Below are 16,100 nucleotides of genomic sequence, written 5' to 3' on the forward strand. Positions count from 1 at the left end.
AGTTCAAGGAACATCCAAAGGAAAGTTTACGGAACTCCTGAAGGAAAGTTCAAGGAACTTCCGAAGAGAAGAAGTTCACGGAACTCCCGAAGAGAAGAAGTTCACGGAACTATCGACGAGAAGAAGTTACGGAACTTCCGCAGGAAAGTTCACGGAACTTCCGCAAGAAAGTTCATGGGACTTCCGCAAGAAAGTTCAAGGAACTTCCACAGGAAAGTTCACGGAACTTCCACAGGAAAGTTCACGGAACTTCCACAAGAAAGTTCAAAGAACTTCCGCAGAAAAGTTCACGGAACTTCCGCAGGTAAGTTCACGGAACTTCTGCAGGAAAGTTCACGGGACTTCCGCAAGAAATTTCAAGGAACTTCCACAGAAAAGTTCACGGAACTTTCGCATGAAAGTTCACGGAACTTCCGCAAGAAAGTTCACGGAACTTCTGCAGGAAAGTTCATGGAACTTCTGCAGGCATGTTCACAGGACTATCGTAGGGCATTTCCAAAAAAACGATCAAGAATCTTTCAAAGGGTAATTCAAAGAACTTCGAATTCGTAACACTTCCGAAAAGAAATTCCAGGATTTTTCGAATGGAATGTCTAGGAACTTCCAAAGGAAAGTTCAAGGATCTTCCCAAGGAGAGTTTAAGGGGAATTTCAGAACCGGATTCGCACAAAAAAGCAGCAGCATACTTTAAAAAAAAACAGGCATGTTTTTGGTTGGTTGGTTTTCTTTATTTAAGAGACTTTCAGCCGCAGTCATTTTTTGAAAAACCTTATCAAAGTCGAGCCTTTTTTATCAGATATCCGTCGCTAACCGTGCTAACCGGTTCACAAGATTTCTAACCGCTTCTAAGATTTTTTTTAAAGGGCCATCCACATTACATCCGGATCTGACGCAACAGGCAAAGGGACAGCTAAATATATTGTCTAACTGTCAAATTTACGTAAACGCAACGCAAACGGGTCTAATGTGGATGGCCCTTAAAGGTCCGTTTAGACTATCTGATTTCTTGGTCTGATTTGGACCGCCATCGTACTGAAAAATCTGCTCGATTTTACTTTCAACACACTTTGTTGAACCCCCTCTGTTGGCTAGTGTTTACACTGCTTGCAGATGTCGAAAGAACTGTCAATTTAAATTTCAAAACAAAACTGTATCAGGAATGAAAAATAAAAAAATCACACAGTGAATTAACGGAAAATTGCTCTAGCTTCGGCAGGCGTATTTGCTTTTATTATTTTAAATAAAATGAGAAGAAGAAGGTGAACTTTGTGGAGTAGGAAATGGTTGCTCAGGAGGAAAACCGGCAGGGACCTGGCTCATCTTGTCCTTCAAGAACTGCGCTATGAAGACGATACCTACTTTCAAAAAGTGGGAAAAGTTCTCAATAAATCTACATGATTCTTTGAGTTCGGAAAATGTCTGTTAAGGACTCAATTCTGCATATTTCTCTTTAGACTTTCGGACGTCCCTTAATTTTTTTTCTGTTCTCTGGTACAATATCTTTAAAGATCAACAAGCTTTCCTGAACATATGCAAATTTCTCGGTAGTTCTGCGGTTTTTTTTTTTTGACGAAGGACTACGTCTGTGATTTCTATAAGGGAGTACACTTTGTGAAAACAGAAAATGGAACATGTAACAAAATTATGAAAGATTTTGAACGTTAATAACTAATCTGCCCCTGGGCCAATTTCATTCATTTTATCACCATTCGATCAGAAATATTTCTAAGCGTCTGTTAAATTTAACACTTTATCATTCTTCATAATGACACTATAGAAAACTGAACGAATGTGCAACTGTTGCTATGATAATTAAAATTATCAACGATTGCCTGCGAAAAGCGATTTCCCTAACACAGATTTCAAAGTTGAATTCCATCCGGTCTCACCAAACGGTGTTTAATCAATCACCGCGTGGTGAGTGGTGATGTTCAGCAGTACACAACGAAAGGCTCCCCGCAAGCAGCTAACTAAACTATCAAGGCTGCCCTCAACCGCTGATCGGATTCAGTTCCAATCACCGTGTGTGGTGGTGTCCGGTCGTCGGCATCATCATCAGCAGTAGCAACAGCAGTGCTTGCGGCGCGTGGCGTTGAACATTGTTCTTCAGTACACAACGAAAGGCTGTCTGCAAGCAGAGAGCTGCAGTCAACATGAGCATCCATAAAGGGAGGGAGAAGCCGCACCGCTATTGATCGGAATCAGTAGCTCTTCGTGAGTCGCTGTGGGTCAGCTATGTCAAGCGCGTCATACTAAAGAGTATAAACAGAGAGAAACCCGCTCAAATTCCTATTTCTACACAAAACACAAGCTCCTGTTGCAGTTAACAAATAAGATTTTTTATATAAGACTACGTAGTCCTACGTCACCATTGCGTACAACCCCATAGGGTGGTCCCTTGTAGATTTTTAAGTTCTGTGTGTTCTTCAGAAGTTCAGCAATTTCTTTAAAGATCTACAAAGTTCCTGAATCCCTGCAGATTTGAGATCATTAAAGATCAACAATTATCTCTGATGTCCACTAAATTTCTAATAATATACGAACTTCTCGAAAGATCTGTAATTTTGTCTGTACCTAGATTTTCATGATTCAATAAATATCTGCAAATATCTCTGAACATCAAAACAATTCCCTTAAGTATTAAAAACTTGTCTAGAAATTTGTGAGCTTCCCGGAAGTTCTCTGAAGATCTACTTATTTTTCTGAAGTTGTGCAAACATCTCTAAAGATCAGCAAACTTCCCTGAAGTTCTGTAAATTTCTCTTAAAATCCAAGAAACTCAATAACATTTCGAAAATTTATTTAAAACTGCAGATTTTTCAGTAGATTTACGATCTATCCGCTGAACATTTCTTAAGTTCCTAAAAATTTCTTTAAAATTCTGTAATGTTTTCTGAAGTACTGAATTTCTGCTCTGAAGATCTACGAACTGCCTTGAAGCTCAATAAATTGCTCAGTAGATCTCCGAACTTCTCTTAAGTTCTGCAGATTAATCTGCAATTCTTTGAAATTCCCCTAAGATTTACAAATTATCTGAAAATATTTGAACTTCGCTGAAATTTTATAAATTTCTCTGAAGATTTACGAATTTCTCTGAAGTTGTGTAAACACTTCTTAAGATCGGCGAACTTTCCCAAAGTTCTGTGAAGTTGCTGAAGTTTTGCAATTTTTTCTAAAAATGTTCGAACTTCCTGAAGTTCTACATACTTCTCTTAAGGTCTATGGACTTCTCTGAAGTCCTTCAGATCTAACTATTTACAACTTCCATGGAGTTCTACAAAATCTTGGACTTTTTTACTTTTTACTGTATTTGGAATTGAAGTACTTTTCAAAAAAATCACGAATTTTTCTGAAAATCTCACATTTTTCTGAAACTGTGAATGTCTTGAAGATCTGCAAAATTCCTTGCAGTTCCGACGATACTCTTCTGAAGTTCTGCAAATATCTTTAAAGTTCTGTAAAGTTGTTTGAAGCTCCGCAGTTCTATCAACCGGTGGAAACTAACGATTTTAAATTGGCTCACTTCTTGACTAGCCTATTGGTCCCAAGCAAATCGATTAAAGTACCCCATTCTAGTCGAAATTCTAGTAATACGCTATGTTTGTTTTGATTCGCTATGAAAGTGTGACAGATAAAATGAGGGGTTCGTGGATTTTCCGAGGGGAACGACTCTATCTACGATGCAGAAAAGATTGTGTTTTGCTGTGGCTAGCTGCACGCACGCTGAGTAGATAGAAGGAAGATTTATGTCGATTTTGAAGATTTCCTGCAAAAAGATGAAGCGCTATGCAAGTTGATGCGAGAAATGAAAGATGATTTTTCGAAGATTGATTCGCTAGTGTGAGATTTGTTGAGCATCTAGAATTGAGATTTAGATGTGTCGCCCCCCTCGGGATTTTCCTATGTTTTGAGGGGTGCATCGATTGGCTTGGGACCGAAGAGAGTACCAGAGCTGAGCCAAAAAGTTGAGCACGTTTCTTCGGGACCTTCCTAGTCTATGGTTCTATTCTCTAGATCTACGAATTACCTTGAGGCTCAATAAATTTATCAGTAGATCTGCAAACTTCTCTGCAGTTTTGTAAATTCCTCTGTAGGCTCTCAGGCTACCATGAAGATCTAAAAATTTCCCTGAAAATCTTCTAAATTACCTAAAGTTCTCAAAATTTATCTGAAAATACTTGAGCTGTCTTGAAGTTTTAAATGTTTCTCTCAAGATTCACAAATTTCCCTGAAATCGTATCAATTTCTTTTTTAAATCGCCAAACTTCCCTGATGTTCTGCAAATTTCACTGAAGATCTATTAAAATTTCTGAGATTTCAAAAATGTACCAGAATATCTGCACACTTTCTTGAAGCTCTTCAAATTTATTTGAAGATCTATGACCATTCTTTTCAGAAGTTCTGTTAACTTTTTTAAAAGTTCTGTAGCTTTGTTCTGAAGATCTACGAACTTTTCTGATGTTCAATAATTGTTCAGTAGATCTTGGAACTTCTGTGAAATTCTTTAAATAAATTTCACTGTAGATTCTTGGACTTGTCTGAAGTTTTGAGAATTTCCCTGAAGATTTGCAAAATTTCCCTTATAGTTTTACAAAGCGATCTGAAAATATTTTAGCTTGCTTATATGAAGATCTACGATCTCTCTTGTAATTTTTTTTGAATTTCTGCAAATTTCTTTTAATTTTTGTAAAATTTTCTGAAGTTTTGAAGTTTTGTTCTCAAGATCCACGAGCTACCTTGAAGCTCAACAAATTTCTCAGTAGATCTTCAAACCTCTCTAAAACCAGTGATGCAAAATATCATGACACTCACGTGACACTCGTCTTCGCATCAACCGACTATCGCTGACAGATCGTTTTGTTACGCAGTGAGAGTTAGAGCCATGACAAACAACAATCACCAGTAATAATCGCTGCTCACAAGCAAAACGTTACACTCGCTGCTGATGATGAAAAGCACAACGAAAACAGTGAAGACTTCTGCAGTACGATCATGAGAAAAAGCGAAACGACAGAAGAAAATGAAAACAATGCCTACGCATTCCAAGTTCGTCTCGGCAGGCGCGACTGTGTGAGTTACAAACAAAGCATGCAACATGAAACGGAAGCTGTTGGACTCACTCACCAACACACTCACATAAGCAAGCAAAGCAGCAACTGCTTCAAAACGAGCACAGATGAGTGTCGTGATTGTCGGGAATGACCAGATCGGTGATGGATCACAACAGAAGACGACATTCACCAGTTGCTTTTTACTTCTTTCGTCAACTTGATGGATGGTCATGGAGAGAGCTTCGACAAGCACATTGATAGGAATGTACAAAGCGTTACTACCATCAGCTGTTTGGCGATCGTGATTGTGATAGGCCGCAACTCTGTCTAAAACATTCCATATGAAATATTTATCAAAATCGTCTGGAACCTTCATTGGCAGCATTTGAAATCTGGAAACTCCTCCTTCGGGAACGTCAGCAAAATCCCGTAGGAATTTTCTAGAAGGTATGTCAAAATCGGCTGGAATCTATTCCTTCGGAATCGCCTGGAAACTTCATTGGCAGAATCTGAAATCTCAACTAAAATCGTCAGAAGCCTTCAGATCTGGAGAAAGTCCACAGGAAGATCAGAAGAAGTCTACAGGAAGATCTGGAGGAAGGCAACAGCAATATCTGAAAGAAGTCACCGGAAAATCTGCAAGAAGTCCATAGGAAGGTCTAAAGTAAGTCCCAAGGACAATCTGGACGAAGTCCACAGAACGATTTTAATGCAGTCCATAGGACGATCTGGAGGAAGTTCTGAAGGTAGTTCACAAGAAGATCTAGAGGAAGTCAGGAGAAAGATCTGGAAAACGACCACCAGAAGATCTGTAAGGGGTCCATAAGAATTAATTAATTAATTTAGCTTTATTTAGGAGGCTTTCAGCCTTAGGCAGGGTCCATAAGAACGCCTGAAGTAAGTCCCACGGAAAATCTGGAGGATGTTCCCAACAAAATCACTGAAAGATCTGGATGAAGCCCACAGGGAGTTCTGGAAGAAGTCCATAGGTCTGAATTTATTTATAAGCTTATTTAGCTTATTTAGCTTATTTAGCTTAATTTATAAAGAGACGACATGTCAAAATTGGAACAATCGATTATCTGTCAAAGTCATAGGAAAAGTAATTCCAGTCGAGCAGCAGACCTGTCAAATGGAAAAGATGTCGCCTCTTTACCCAATTCAGTCTCTTTAGTCTGAAGTATGTCCCAAGGACAATCTGGAAAAAAGTTCACAGGAAAATCTACAAGAAGTCTATAAGAAGGTCTGAAGTAAGTCCCACGAAAAATCTAGAGGATGTTCACATGAAAATCACTGAAAGATCTGGATGAAGCCCACATGAAGTTCTAGAAAAAGCCCGTAGAAAGATCTGAATGAAGCCCACAAGAATGTCTGGAGGAAGTTTATCTATATATCTGGACGAAGTCCGCAGAACGATTTGTATGAAGCCCACAGTACGATCTGGAGGAAGTTCTGAAGGTAGTTCACAAGAAGATCTAGAGGAAGTCAGGAGGAAGATCTGGAAAACGACCATAGGAAGATCTGCAAGAGGCCCATAAGAAGGCCTGAAGTAAGTCCCACGGAAAATCTGGAGGATGTTCACAACAAAATCACTGAAAGATCTGGAAGAAGCCCACAGGGAGTTCTGGAAGAAGTCCATAGGAAGGTCTTAAGTAAAGAGGCTGAATTTATAAAGAGACGACTAGTCAAAATTGGAATAATCGATTATCTGTCAAAGTCATAGGAAAAGTTATTTCAGTCGAGCAGAAGACCTGTCAAATGGTAAATATATCGCCTCTTTACCCAATTCAGTCTCTTCATTCTGAAGTATGTCCCAAGGACAATCTGGGAAAAAAATGATCACAAGAAGATCTGCAAGAGGCCCATAAGAAGGCCTGAAGTAAGTCCCACGAAAAATCTAGAGGATGTTCACAGGAAAATCACTGAAAGATCTGGAAGAAGCCCACATGATGTTCTGGAAAAAGCCAGTAAAACGAACTGGATGAAGCCCACAAAAATGTCTGGAGGAAGTCTATATGAAGATCTGGAGGTAGTCCACAGCAAGATCTGGAGAAATTCCACTGAATGATCTGCAGGGTGTTCAGATCTGGAAGAGTCCTACACAAAGATCTAGAGGAATTCAACAGGAAGATCTGGGGAAAGTTCACAGGAAGATGTGTAGGAAGTTCACCGGAATATCTGGATGAAGTCCACATGAAGAAGAAGTCTAGAGATCTAGAGGATATTCTCAGAATTATCTGGGGGAAGTCCATAGGAAGATATGGAGAAAATCTTCAAGAATATCTGGAGGATTCTACAGGAAGATCTGCAGGAGATCAACAGGAATATATGAAGGAAGTCCACACACATTTAGTTTTTTTTTGCTGAATCTCCATCGGCATTTTTTGCCGAGATTCCGACAGCCGAGTGCTCGGCAATCAATTTTACTGACATCTCAGCAAACATGACGTTGTTTGCTGAGATTCAGCAAAGCATTTTCCGAGACTTAGCAACCAAACGTCACTTATGCTGAGATCTCAGTAAAACAGATTGTCGAGATTCGGCCAAAAAAAGTGTGCAGGCAGATCTTGAAAAAGAACGCAGGAAGATGTGGACGAAGTCCACATGAAGATCTAGAGGAAGTTCACAGGATGATCTGGAGGAAGTCCACAGGATGATCTATTGGAAATCCACAGAAAGATCTAAAGCAATATCTGGAGGAAGAACGTAAGTCGATCTGAAGGTAGTCCTTAGAAAGATTTGGAGGAAGTCCACAGCAGGGCCCCAGAAAGTCACTTTCAATCGAAAATCGTCAAGCGACGATGAAGCTGTCAACCATCACTTTCAATTAATCATGTTTTGTTGTTTTTGACATCATCCACATTCAGAGGGCCAGTCACTTTGGGAATGGTAGTAAACCATTTGGAAATGCATGAAAATTTTCAGTTTTTATTCATTATCGTCTTTATGGGCAGTTTAAGATGCACAAAAATTGCACGAGTACATTACTATGGTGATAAGGTAAACCACTCGTTTATTTGTTTCCTTCCGTGAAAGCATGTTTAGTCACAAATCGTGGATTTTCTGATATTCTCCATACTGCAAAAATGATTTTCCTACCACTCAAGGGGCGACATCTCTCGGATCTTCAGTATAACTACTACTCAAATCACATAATTAATTGAAAGTCATTCTGTCTTCTCTTCGAGCAGATCCCCGTCAAACATCAACAGAACCACTTTCGATCAGTTTTCATGCTGTTTGTTTTGGCTTGACTAGTGTTCTTTTTTTCTTTCAATCTCAAATGAACTTACTTTTGCATTTAAGCGAAGCTGTTCGATCCAAATTCACGCAGTTTTTATGACTTTTGTTGATTTAAGCGTATGCGCATAGATCTGTGCACGTGGATGTCAAATTTATCATTGTCGGTTGGTTTGTTTCCCCAATATGGGTATTTTTTAATCGGGGTAACGTCTAGAAATCGAAAATTGATATGCGACGCCATTTTGAAATCTGAGATGGTGGCTTCCAGTTTAAGAAAAAGTGGGAAATGCTGTCAAATACTTATCAATAAAGGTATTTTTGGAATCGGGATGATGTCTAGAGGAGGACAATCGATATCCGAAGCCATTTTGAAATCGAAGATGACGACTTCCGATACACGGAAAAGTTAAAATACAGTCAAATGCACATCAATATTGGTATTTTTGTAATCGGTATGAAGTCTACAGATCGAAAATTGATATGCAACGCCATTTAGAAATCCATGATGGCGGCATCCGATTTCAGAATAAGTGGGAAATACTGTCAAATACCCATCAATATAGGTATTTTTGGAATGAGGATGGCGTCTAGAGGCCGGAAATCGATATCTGACGCCATTTTGAAATCCAATAGGGCGGCTTCCCATTTCAGAAAAAAATGGGAAATGCTGATGCCGTCCCATCAATATGGGTATTTTTGGAATCGGGGTGACGTCTGGAGATTGGAAATCGATATCCGACGCCATTTTGTAATCCAAGACGGTGGCTTCCGATTTGCGGAAAAGTGTCAAATATCCTAAAATATGGTTATTTTCAGAATGGAGATGAGACGTAGATACCGAAAATTGATGTCACGCCGTCTTTAAATCGAAGATGGCAGCTTTGGTTCAGAAAAACTGTGAAATACTGTCAAATACCGATCAATATGGGTTTTTTGAAATCGAGCTGACATCTGGAAGAAAGAAATCGATGTCCGACGCCATCTTGAAATTCAAGATGGTGGCTTTCGATTTCGGAAGAAGTGTCAAATAGCCTACAAATGGCATCGAATATCGATTTTTAGCATCTACGCGTCGTCTTCGTTCCGAAAATGCCCAGATCTTAGGGTATTTGACACTTTTTTTGAAACTCGATGGCCGCCATATTGGATTCCAACATAGCGTCGGATATCGATTTTCGGCATCTACGCGTTGTTCCCGTTCCGAAAATACCCATATCTTAGGGTACTTCTACAGCTATTGATTGAGAGTTTGCTGTACCGTTTTTGCCTTAGTTTGGAGGCCTCTCCATACTTAATAGTATGGATTTTTTCATTTTGTTTTTATTTTGTCTATTTTTTACCATTCTGACTGACATTGGTTTCTTCTTCTTCTTCTTCTTCTTATTCGCATTTCAAGCTTATTGCTTAGCGCATATTAGCTTATTGCGTGCTCTCAACTTAGTGTTCTAAATGCACTTCCACAGTTATTAATTGAGAGCTTTCGATGCCAATACCAATGCATGAATTTGTATAAAGGGTGTCCACGATGAAATTGCCACACTATGAAATTGCTCTAACTTTTTAAACGTTGGGTAGAATTTAATGAAAATTTGGGTGGATTTAGTTCATAGTGCATTATTTACATCCTGCAAGTTTTAAAGTCCTGTGATCAAAACTCGCGGAAATGGAGTCGAAAGAACAGCTCGTGCGTGATAAAATCTTGCGCATTCATCACGAGAACAAGGATCTCTCGCATCGTTCCATCGCTAAAACGTTGGGAATCGCGAATTCCACGGTGTCGCGAGTGATTAAGCGGTTCGAGGAACGGTTGACCACCGATCGGAAGCCCAGAAGTGAAGGAAAAAGTATTCCGTACAACACCAAAAATCACAACCGCGTAGTTGGGGCCTTCAACCGAAATCCGAACGCCTCCGTTAGGGATGTGGCTAAGAAGCTGCACCTAAGCCGAAGTTTTGTCCAGAAGGCCAAAACTAAGGCTGGGCTTCGAACGTTCAAGGTACAAAAGGCCCCTAATCGCGACGAGAAGCAGAACAAGTCCGCCAAAACCCGTGCCAGGAAGTTGTACCTCAACATGCTGACGAAAATTGAATGCTGCATCATGGACGACGAAACATATGCGAAGGCCGACTTCAAACAGATCCCCGGCAACCTGTTTTTCACGGCCAAGGATAAGTTCAGCGTTCCGGAGCATGTCCGCATTCAGAAGATGTCCAAATTTGCGAAGAAATTCCTGGTTTGGCAAGCCATCTGCACGTGCGGGAAGCGGAGTGCACCTTTCGTGACCCAGGACACGATGAACGGACAGGTGTACATAAAAGAGTGCCTCCAGAAGCGGCTGCTTCCCCTCCTGAAGGCCCACAACGTCCCAACAATCTTCTGGCCGGATTTGGCCTCATGCCACTACTCCAAGGACGTGCTGAAGTGGTATGCGGACAATAAGGTCAATTTCGTGCCGAAAATGTTCAACCCTCCCAACACTCCGGAGCTCCGCCCCATCGAGAAGTACTGGGCGATTATGAAGCAGCACCTTCTTAAACGACCTAAGGTAGTGAAGACAGTCGAGGAGCTGAAGAAAGTATAGGTTTACATGCAAAAAACGGTTGATTCACAGGTTGTGCAGAATCTTATGGCCGGAGTTAAGGCCAAGGTGCAAGCATTTGCGTATGGACTGTAAATAAAATACGAGTAAAATGGTAAAATGAAGTTTAATAGTTATTTCTCAATCCCTGAAAATTTGATGGCAATCGGATGAAAACTCGAATTTTGCGAATCAATTTTGTGTGTGGCAATTTCATCGTGGACACCCTTTATTGTGTGGCAAGCACAATGATACTCTATGCCCAGGGAGGTCGAGAAAATTTCCAACCCGAAAGATTCCCTCGACCGGACCGGGAATCGAACCCGCCGCCTCCGGCTTGGTAATACCGTGCCTTTACTGACTAGGCTATGAGGCCCCACATTAGGGTATTTGACACTTCATAAAACCAATAGCCACTATCTTGAATTCCAAAATGGCGTCGGGTATCGATTTTCAGCATCCACGCGGCATCCTTGTTCCGCAAATACTCTATAATAGGGTATTTCTCGGGGTATTTGACACTTTTTCTGAAACCCGATGGCCGCCAATTTCGGATTCCAAAATAACGTCGAATATCGGTTTTCTGCACCTTCGCGTCGTCCTCGTTCCGAAAATACCCATATTGTAGGGAATTTGAGACTTTCCCTGACCTCGATGGCTGCCATCTTGGACTCCAGAGTTTAATATAAAATAATATATTATTACTAATATAATCCAGATGCCATCCCTATCGGCAACCGATATTGTGCGGATACTATCCGGATACTATGTTTTGATGCCTGCGTCGTCGGGTAGGGACAAGTCGAATGAGCCACGAATTGAAGTGAAAGTGCGTCAATTGAAATAAGTCTTAAATGAATGGAAATGAAATGAACTGAAGCACTTGACGAACGAAACAAGTGATAGTCCAGTCATGTTTGAAAAGAGGAATGTTCATCGTGACTCGGTAACAAGAAACACGATGACTTACACGAAAATGATATTGCTCGAAATGAAGCGATTCTGCGGAGAGTTCATTTTCTTTTCTTTGTTTCGAAAATGCAGAAATCGAAAGAAAGATCTTCCGGGGGAAATCCATAGGGCTTCTAACGAACAAGATCATTCAAATAGCTAATGGGAGTGCTTAGGGTACCTACCTTGCTCCAGAATGATCCAGGGCCCCTCCAGATTTTGTTGGTGAATCTAATACGAAAAATTTAACGTAATATTGCCTCCAAAGAATAATAGGCATAGATAATTATGCAAGGGGCCTTGTCCCCAGGGTACCCCCATTAGCTACGCCAATGGATAAGATGATTTCTTCACCAAACGGTGCTAGTGTACTATGTAACTTGTTGCAGAGTGGCCACTAAATTTAAAGAAATTGAATTCCCTGTTTTTCCCGGATGCCCACCATTCTTTTTCCGGTTTCATGTAAACTCTTAAAAATGTTTAAAAGGCAATACCCACATTTCAGCAATTTATGTAATTGGTAAAAAGTTACAAATATGGCGAATTTTGAACATCTCAGTTTTAAAAAGAAAACATGGCTCTTGGACTAGGACAAAATTTTAGGATTCTGTCACTGCGAAGCATTTGCTAGAGAATTGTGATGAGCATGCCAAATGAGTCTTTAGAAGAATCGTATGGGAAGTCTTGCGTCACTTTTAATTAATCGATTCTCTTCATCGACTCTCTCTTTCGTTAATAACTTGGCTGCATTCATATGTCGGGCAAATTTGAGTACATAGCATGTTAAAAAAAAAGTATTATTAAGCGTATTGGACGATAAGAACAGCTGAACATGTTTTTGGAGCCGAGTTATTAACGAAACAGAGAGTCGATGAAGAGAATCGATCAATGTAGATTGGTCTATTCGAAAAGTGACGCTAGAATTCTGGTAAGATTTTCAATGAAATTTTACTAGAAATTTTAGGTCATTTTGAGAAGTATTTCCAGAAAATTGTAACTACAATAAGGGCAAGGAGAGATTCAAGAAATTTTCAAGAGATCCCTCTCAAGAGCATTTTGAGAAGCATTTCAAGGAAATTCTACTGGTAAATCCTAAGAAATTTTGGGAAAATATTTTTTTCATATTCTAAATGGCATATACTAAGAGATTTCCAAGAAAATCCTAGGGAGAGAAATTATTGTAAATTCTCGCAAGAATTTTTAAGAATACCATAATCCGGAGGCAAATTGTTCACCGGAGTGAAATTGATCATTATGCGTTGCGCTTTTAATTGTCACATATATATGTATATCATTTTCGGTGATAGATATCAAGAGAAATCTTAATAGTATACCATCATGAGACTCCTTGATGCGTTTTTCATAACAAAAAGTTATATTTTATCGCATAAATTTCATTGTTATGTAGTTGACGTTAAGTTGCATACAATATCATCATCCAAACAAACGATCACAGGACTGCAACGGTTGATGTTATTTACCATTCAAGTAGCATTTTTTACTATAAACTAAGTGTCAATGAATCCGAATTATTTAATAAATTACGGTAGAATGTTTCAAATATCAAAAAATCCAGGGTTTTTCGCAAAATTACCAGTGATTTAAAATGAAATTGCCTACATTTAGGCGCAACTGTGCATTTACGCCATGTTTTTTTTTTTGGCGTTTCTGCTGAAAATACTTTTCACACAAGGGTTTTAGCATCTGAATCGGATTCAGGAAAGCCACATTTAATAAGAGCAATTACTAGAAAAGCACTGGGAAACCATTTCCATACAGAGCTGGAAAAAGGACCCATCTGCTTTGATCGATTCTCTTCATCGACGTTTCTCTTTGATGACCACCACTTACCACCTACGAGTCAAAGCTCAAATTATGCCTATCAAACTGACCTTTCGTTGATCCAGCTGGGAATTGTGCAACAGCGCCGGCGGCATCGATGGATACAATGTTACCATCACCCCGGTGTCCTTCAGTTCCACAATTTTCGCCGCATAAATGGCACCGAATTCCAAGTCCGGAATTTTCTCCACCTTCATCAGATTCTCTAGGTATTCCTTCGCCTCGTGCATAGCCGCCTCCGAGGGGGCAAATATCCGGAACGTATGCTCGTCTTCCTGGTTCAACTGGACACCCGTCTCCAGATACAGTCGCTTCGTGTTGATTCCGCCCGGGCCGAGCAGTTTCGAGCGTTGATGCGGTTCAATCTCCAGCTTGTCCGTCACCGGCCAGCAGTCTTTCTTCGACGTCCGAGCAGTGGCGATCGTTTCGTCCATGATGTCGATGATTCGGAAGCGCGCATCCATCGCTTTCTGCAGCGACTCCATCACGACCTGAGTAGCAACGACCATAATTTACGATCAAAACATGACACATTTACGCAACTACAACAACCCACCTTCAACGGAATTCCCGGCACCTTAATGTCCGCTTGGATTGCCGTCACACCCTTTCGCGTCCCAGCCACCTTCATATCCATATCGCCCATGTAGTCCTCAATCCCCAACAGATCCGTCAATATTCGATAATCTTGCAGATGCTTCGTATCATTGTTCTCGTATTTGGTGACCAAACCGATGGCAACGCCAGCCGCCGCTTCCTGCACCGGAACACCGGCATCCATCAGTGCCATCGATCCGGCACAAACCGTCGCCATCGAGCTGGAACCGTTCGACTCCAGCACCTCCGACGTCAGTCTTATCGTGAACGGGTGCTCATGTGGAATGATAGAAACCAGTCCCTTCTCGGCGAGAGCTCCATGGCCGATCTCCCGTCGCCCCACCGGGCCAATCTTTCCCATTTCGCCCGTTGCGTACGGCGGAAACTCGTAGTGCAGGAAAAAGTTCTTCGATTTAACTCCCATGTCGAGGGAAGTGATGGGATCCAGTTTGAGGGCGCTCTCGTGAGAATCTAAAGCTACGGTTGCAAAAACCTGCGTCTGACCTCGCTGAAACAGTGCCGAACCATGCAGCGGCTTATGCAAATTCACTGCGCATGAAATCTTCCGCAAATCATCCAAATGACGACCGTCACAGCGTCGGTCTTCCTCAAAGATCATCTCCCGAAAAACGCTCTTGCTAAACCGGTTGAAGCACTCCGTTATCAGCCCGGGATCCACACTCGGATAGCTTGACCAAACCTTATCGATCGTATCCGTCCGAGTTTTGCTAACAGCCTGATCCCGACTGAATTTATCGTGGGCAAAATCTCTGAAAATTTCTCGCAGCCTCATCTCCGACATGGTCCGAACAGCAGCCTCAATCTCTTCCTCCGCCTGAGGCAACGGTTCCAATGCTCTCTTCGTTTTGCCGAAAGCTTTCTGCAGCCTCTCGATTCCGTAGATGATCAACTGGGCCTCCTGCGTCCCCTTCTTGATCGCCATCCGAAGGTCGTTATCGTTCACAATATTCCCGCGACCCTCCAGCATGACAACCAGATTCTGCTTTGCTGCCGTCACGACCAAATCCAACGAGGAAAGCTGAAGTTCCTTCCGCGTAGGATTGATGATGACTTCATTATCCACCAGTCCAACCCTGACCGCCCCGATCGGTCCATTCCACGGTATATCGCTCAACGACAACGCCGCACTCGCGGCGTTAATTGCCTGTACATCCGGCAGGTTGCTCGAATCAATCGCTAGCATGTTACAAACAAGTTGAGTGTCGCTTCGATATTCCGCCGGAAACAACGGTCGGATCGATCTATCCACCAGCCTCGCCGCCAGGATCTCTTTCTCCGACGGACCCAACTCTCGCCGGAGGAAATTTGTAGGAATCCTTCCGGCGGCTGCCGCCTTCTGCCGATAGTCCACCACCAGCGGAAGAAACGAATTATTTCCTCCGGAAGGTTTCTGCTTAGCTACGGCCGTGACCATTACGGCGGTGTCGCCAACGCTGACCACCGAACAGCCATCGGCGAAGCGGGCATACTTGCCGGATGAAATGCGAATCACGCGGCTAAAATTAATGAAACAATGGTAGGCAAATTCGAGCATCACAATCGATCCGGTACCTACCCTGTGCTAAGAGGGACATCCACTTCAGGCGATTCAAGCGAGGAACTGTACGTTCGGTGCGGCGAATTTCTAACACGAAGGAAACCGTTGGAACCAAAGCAAACCCGCAAGCTGCTGCGGTGCCAACTGGCAGATCTGACGCGCTGTAACATTTTTATTTTACTAATTTAAATTTTAACAGTAGAAATTAGGGAAAAATTAAATGTATATCAAAAACTATTACGAAAACACATTTCCCGCACGAGTTTTCGCAGTGTTGTTC

At 41.5% G+C, this 16,100-nt stretch overlaps 2 protein-coding genes across 2 annotated transcripts in view; both read right to left on the reverse strand.

Moving 5' to 3' along the window:
• Positions 1-16,013, reverse strand: part of PNPase (polyribonucleotide nucleotidyltransferase 1) — a 16,755-nt gene extending 742 nt beyond the window's left edge. Inside the window, exons 1-3 of the mRNA XM_065219622.1 lie at positions 15,839-16,013; positions 14,222-15,779; positions 13,716-14,156 (exon numbers count right to left, since the gene is read on the reverse strand). Of these exons, the coding sequence (XP_065075694.1) occupies positions 13,716-14,156; positions 14,222-15,779; positions 15,839-15,990 (2,151 nt within the window). The 5' untranslated portion in view covers positions 15,991-16,013. The remainder of the gene's footprint in view (positions 1-13,715; positions 14,157-14,221; positions 15,780-15,838) is intronic.
• Positions 1-16,100, reverse strand: part of e(y)2 (enhancer of yellow 2) — a 278,423-nt gene that overhangs the window by 227,901 nt on the left and 34,422 nt on the right. The window lies entirely within an intron of this gene.

Source organism: Ochlerotatus camptorhynchus, unplaced genomic scaffold (genome assembly GCF_037179485.1).
Source record: "Ochlerotatus camptorhynchus isolate MF236.1 unplaced genomic scaffold, CSIRO-AGI_Acam_v1.1 ptg000107l, whole genome shotgun sequence".
Lineage (NCBI taxonomy): Eukaryota > Metazoa > Arthropoda > Insecta > Diptera > Culicidae > Ochlerotatus > Ochlerotatus camptorhynchus.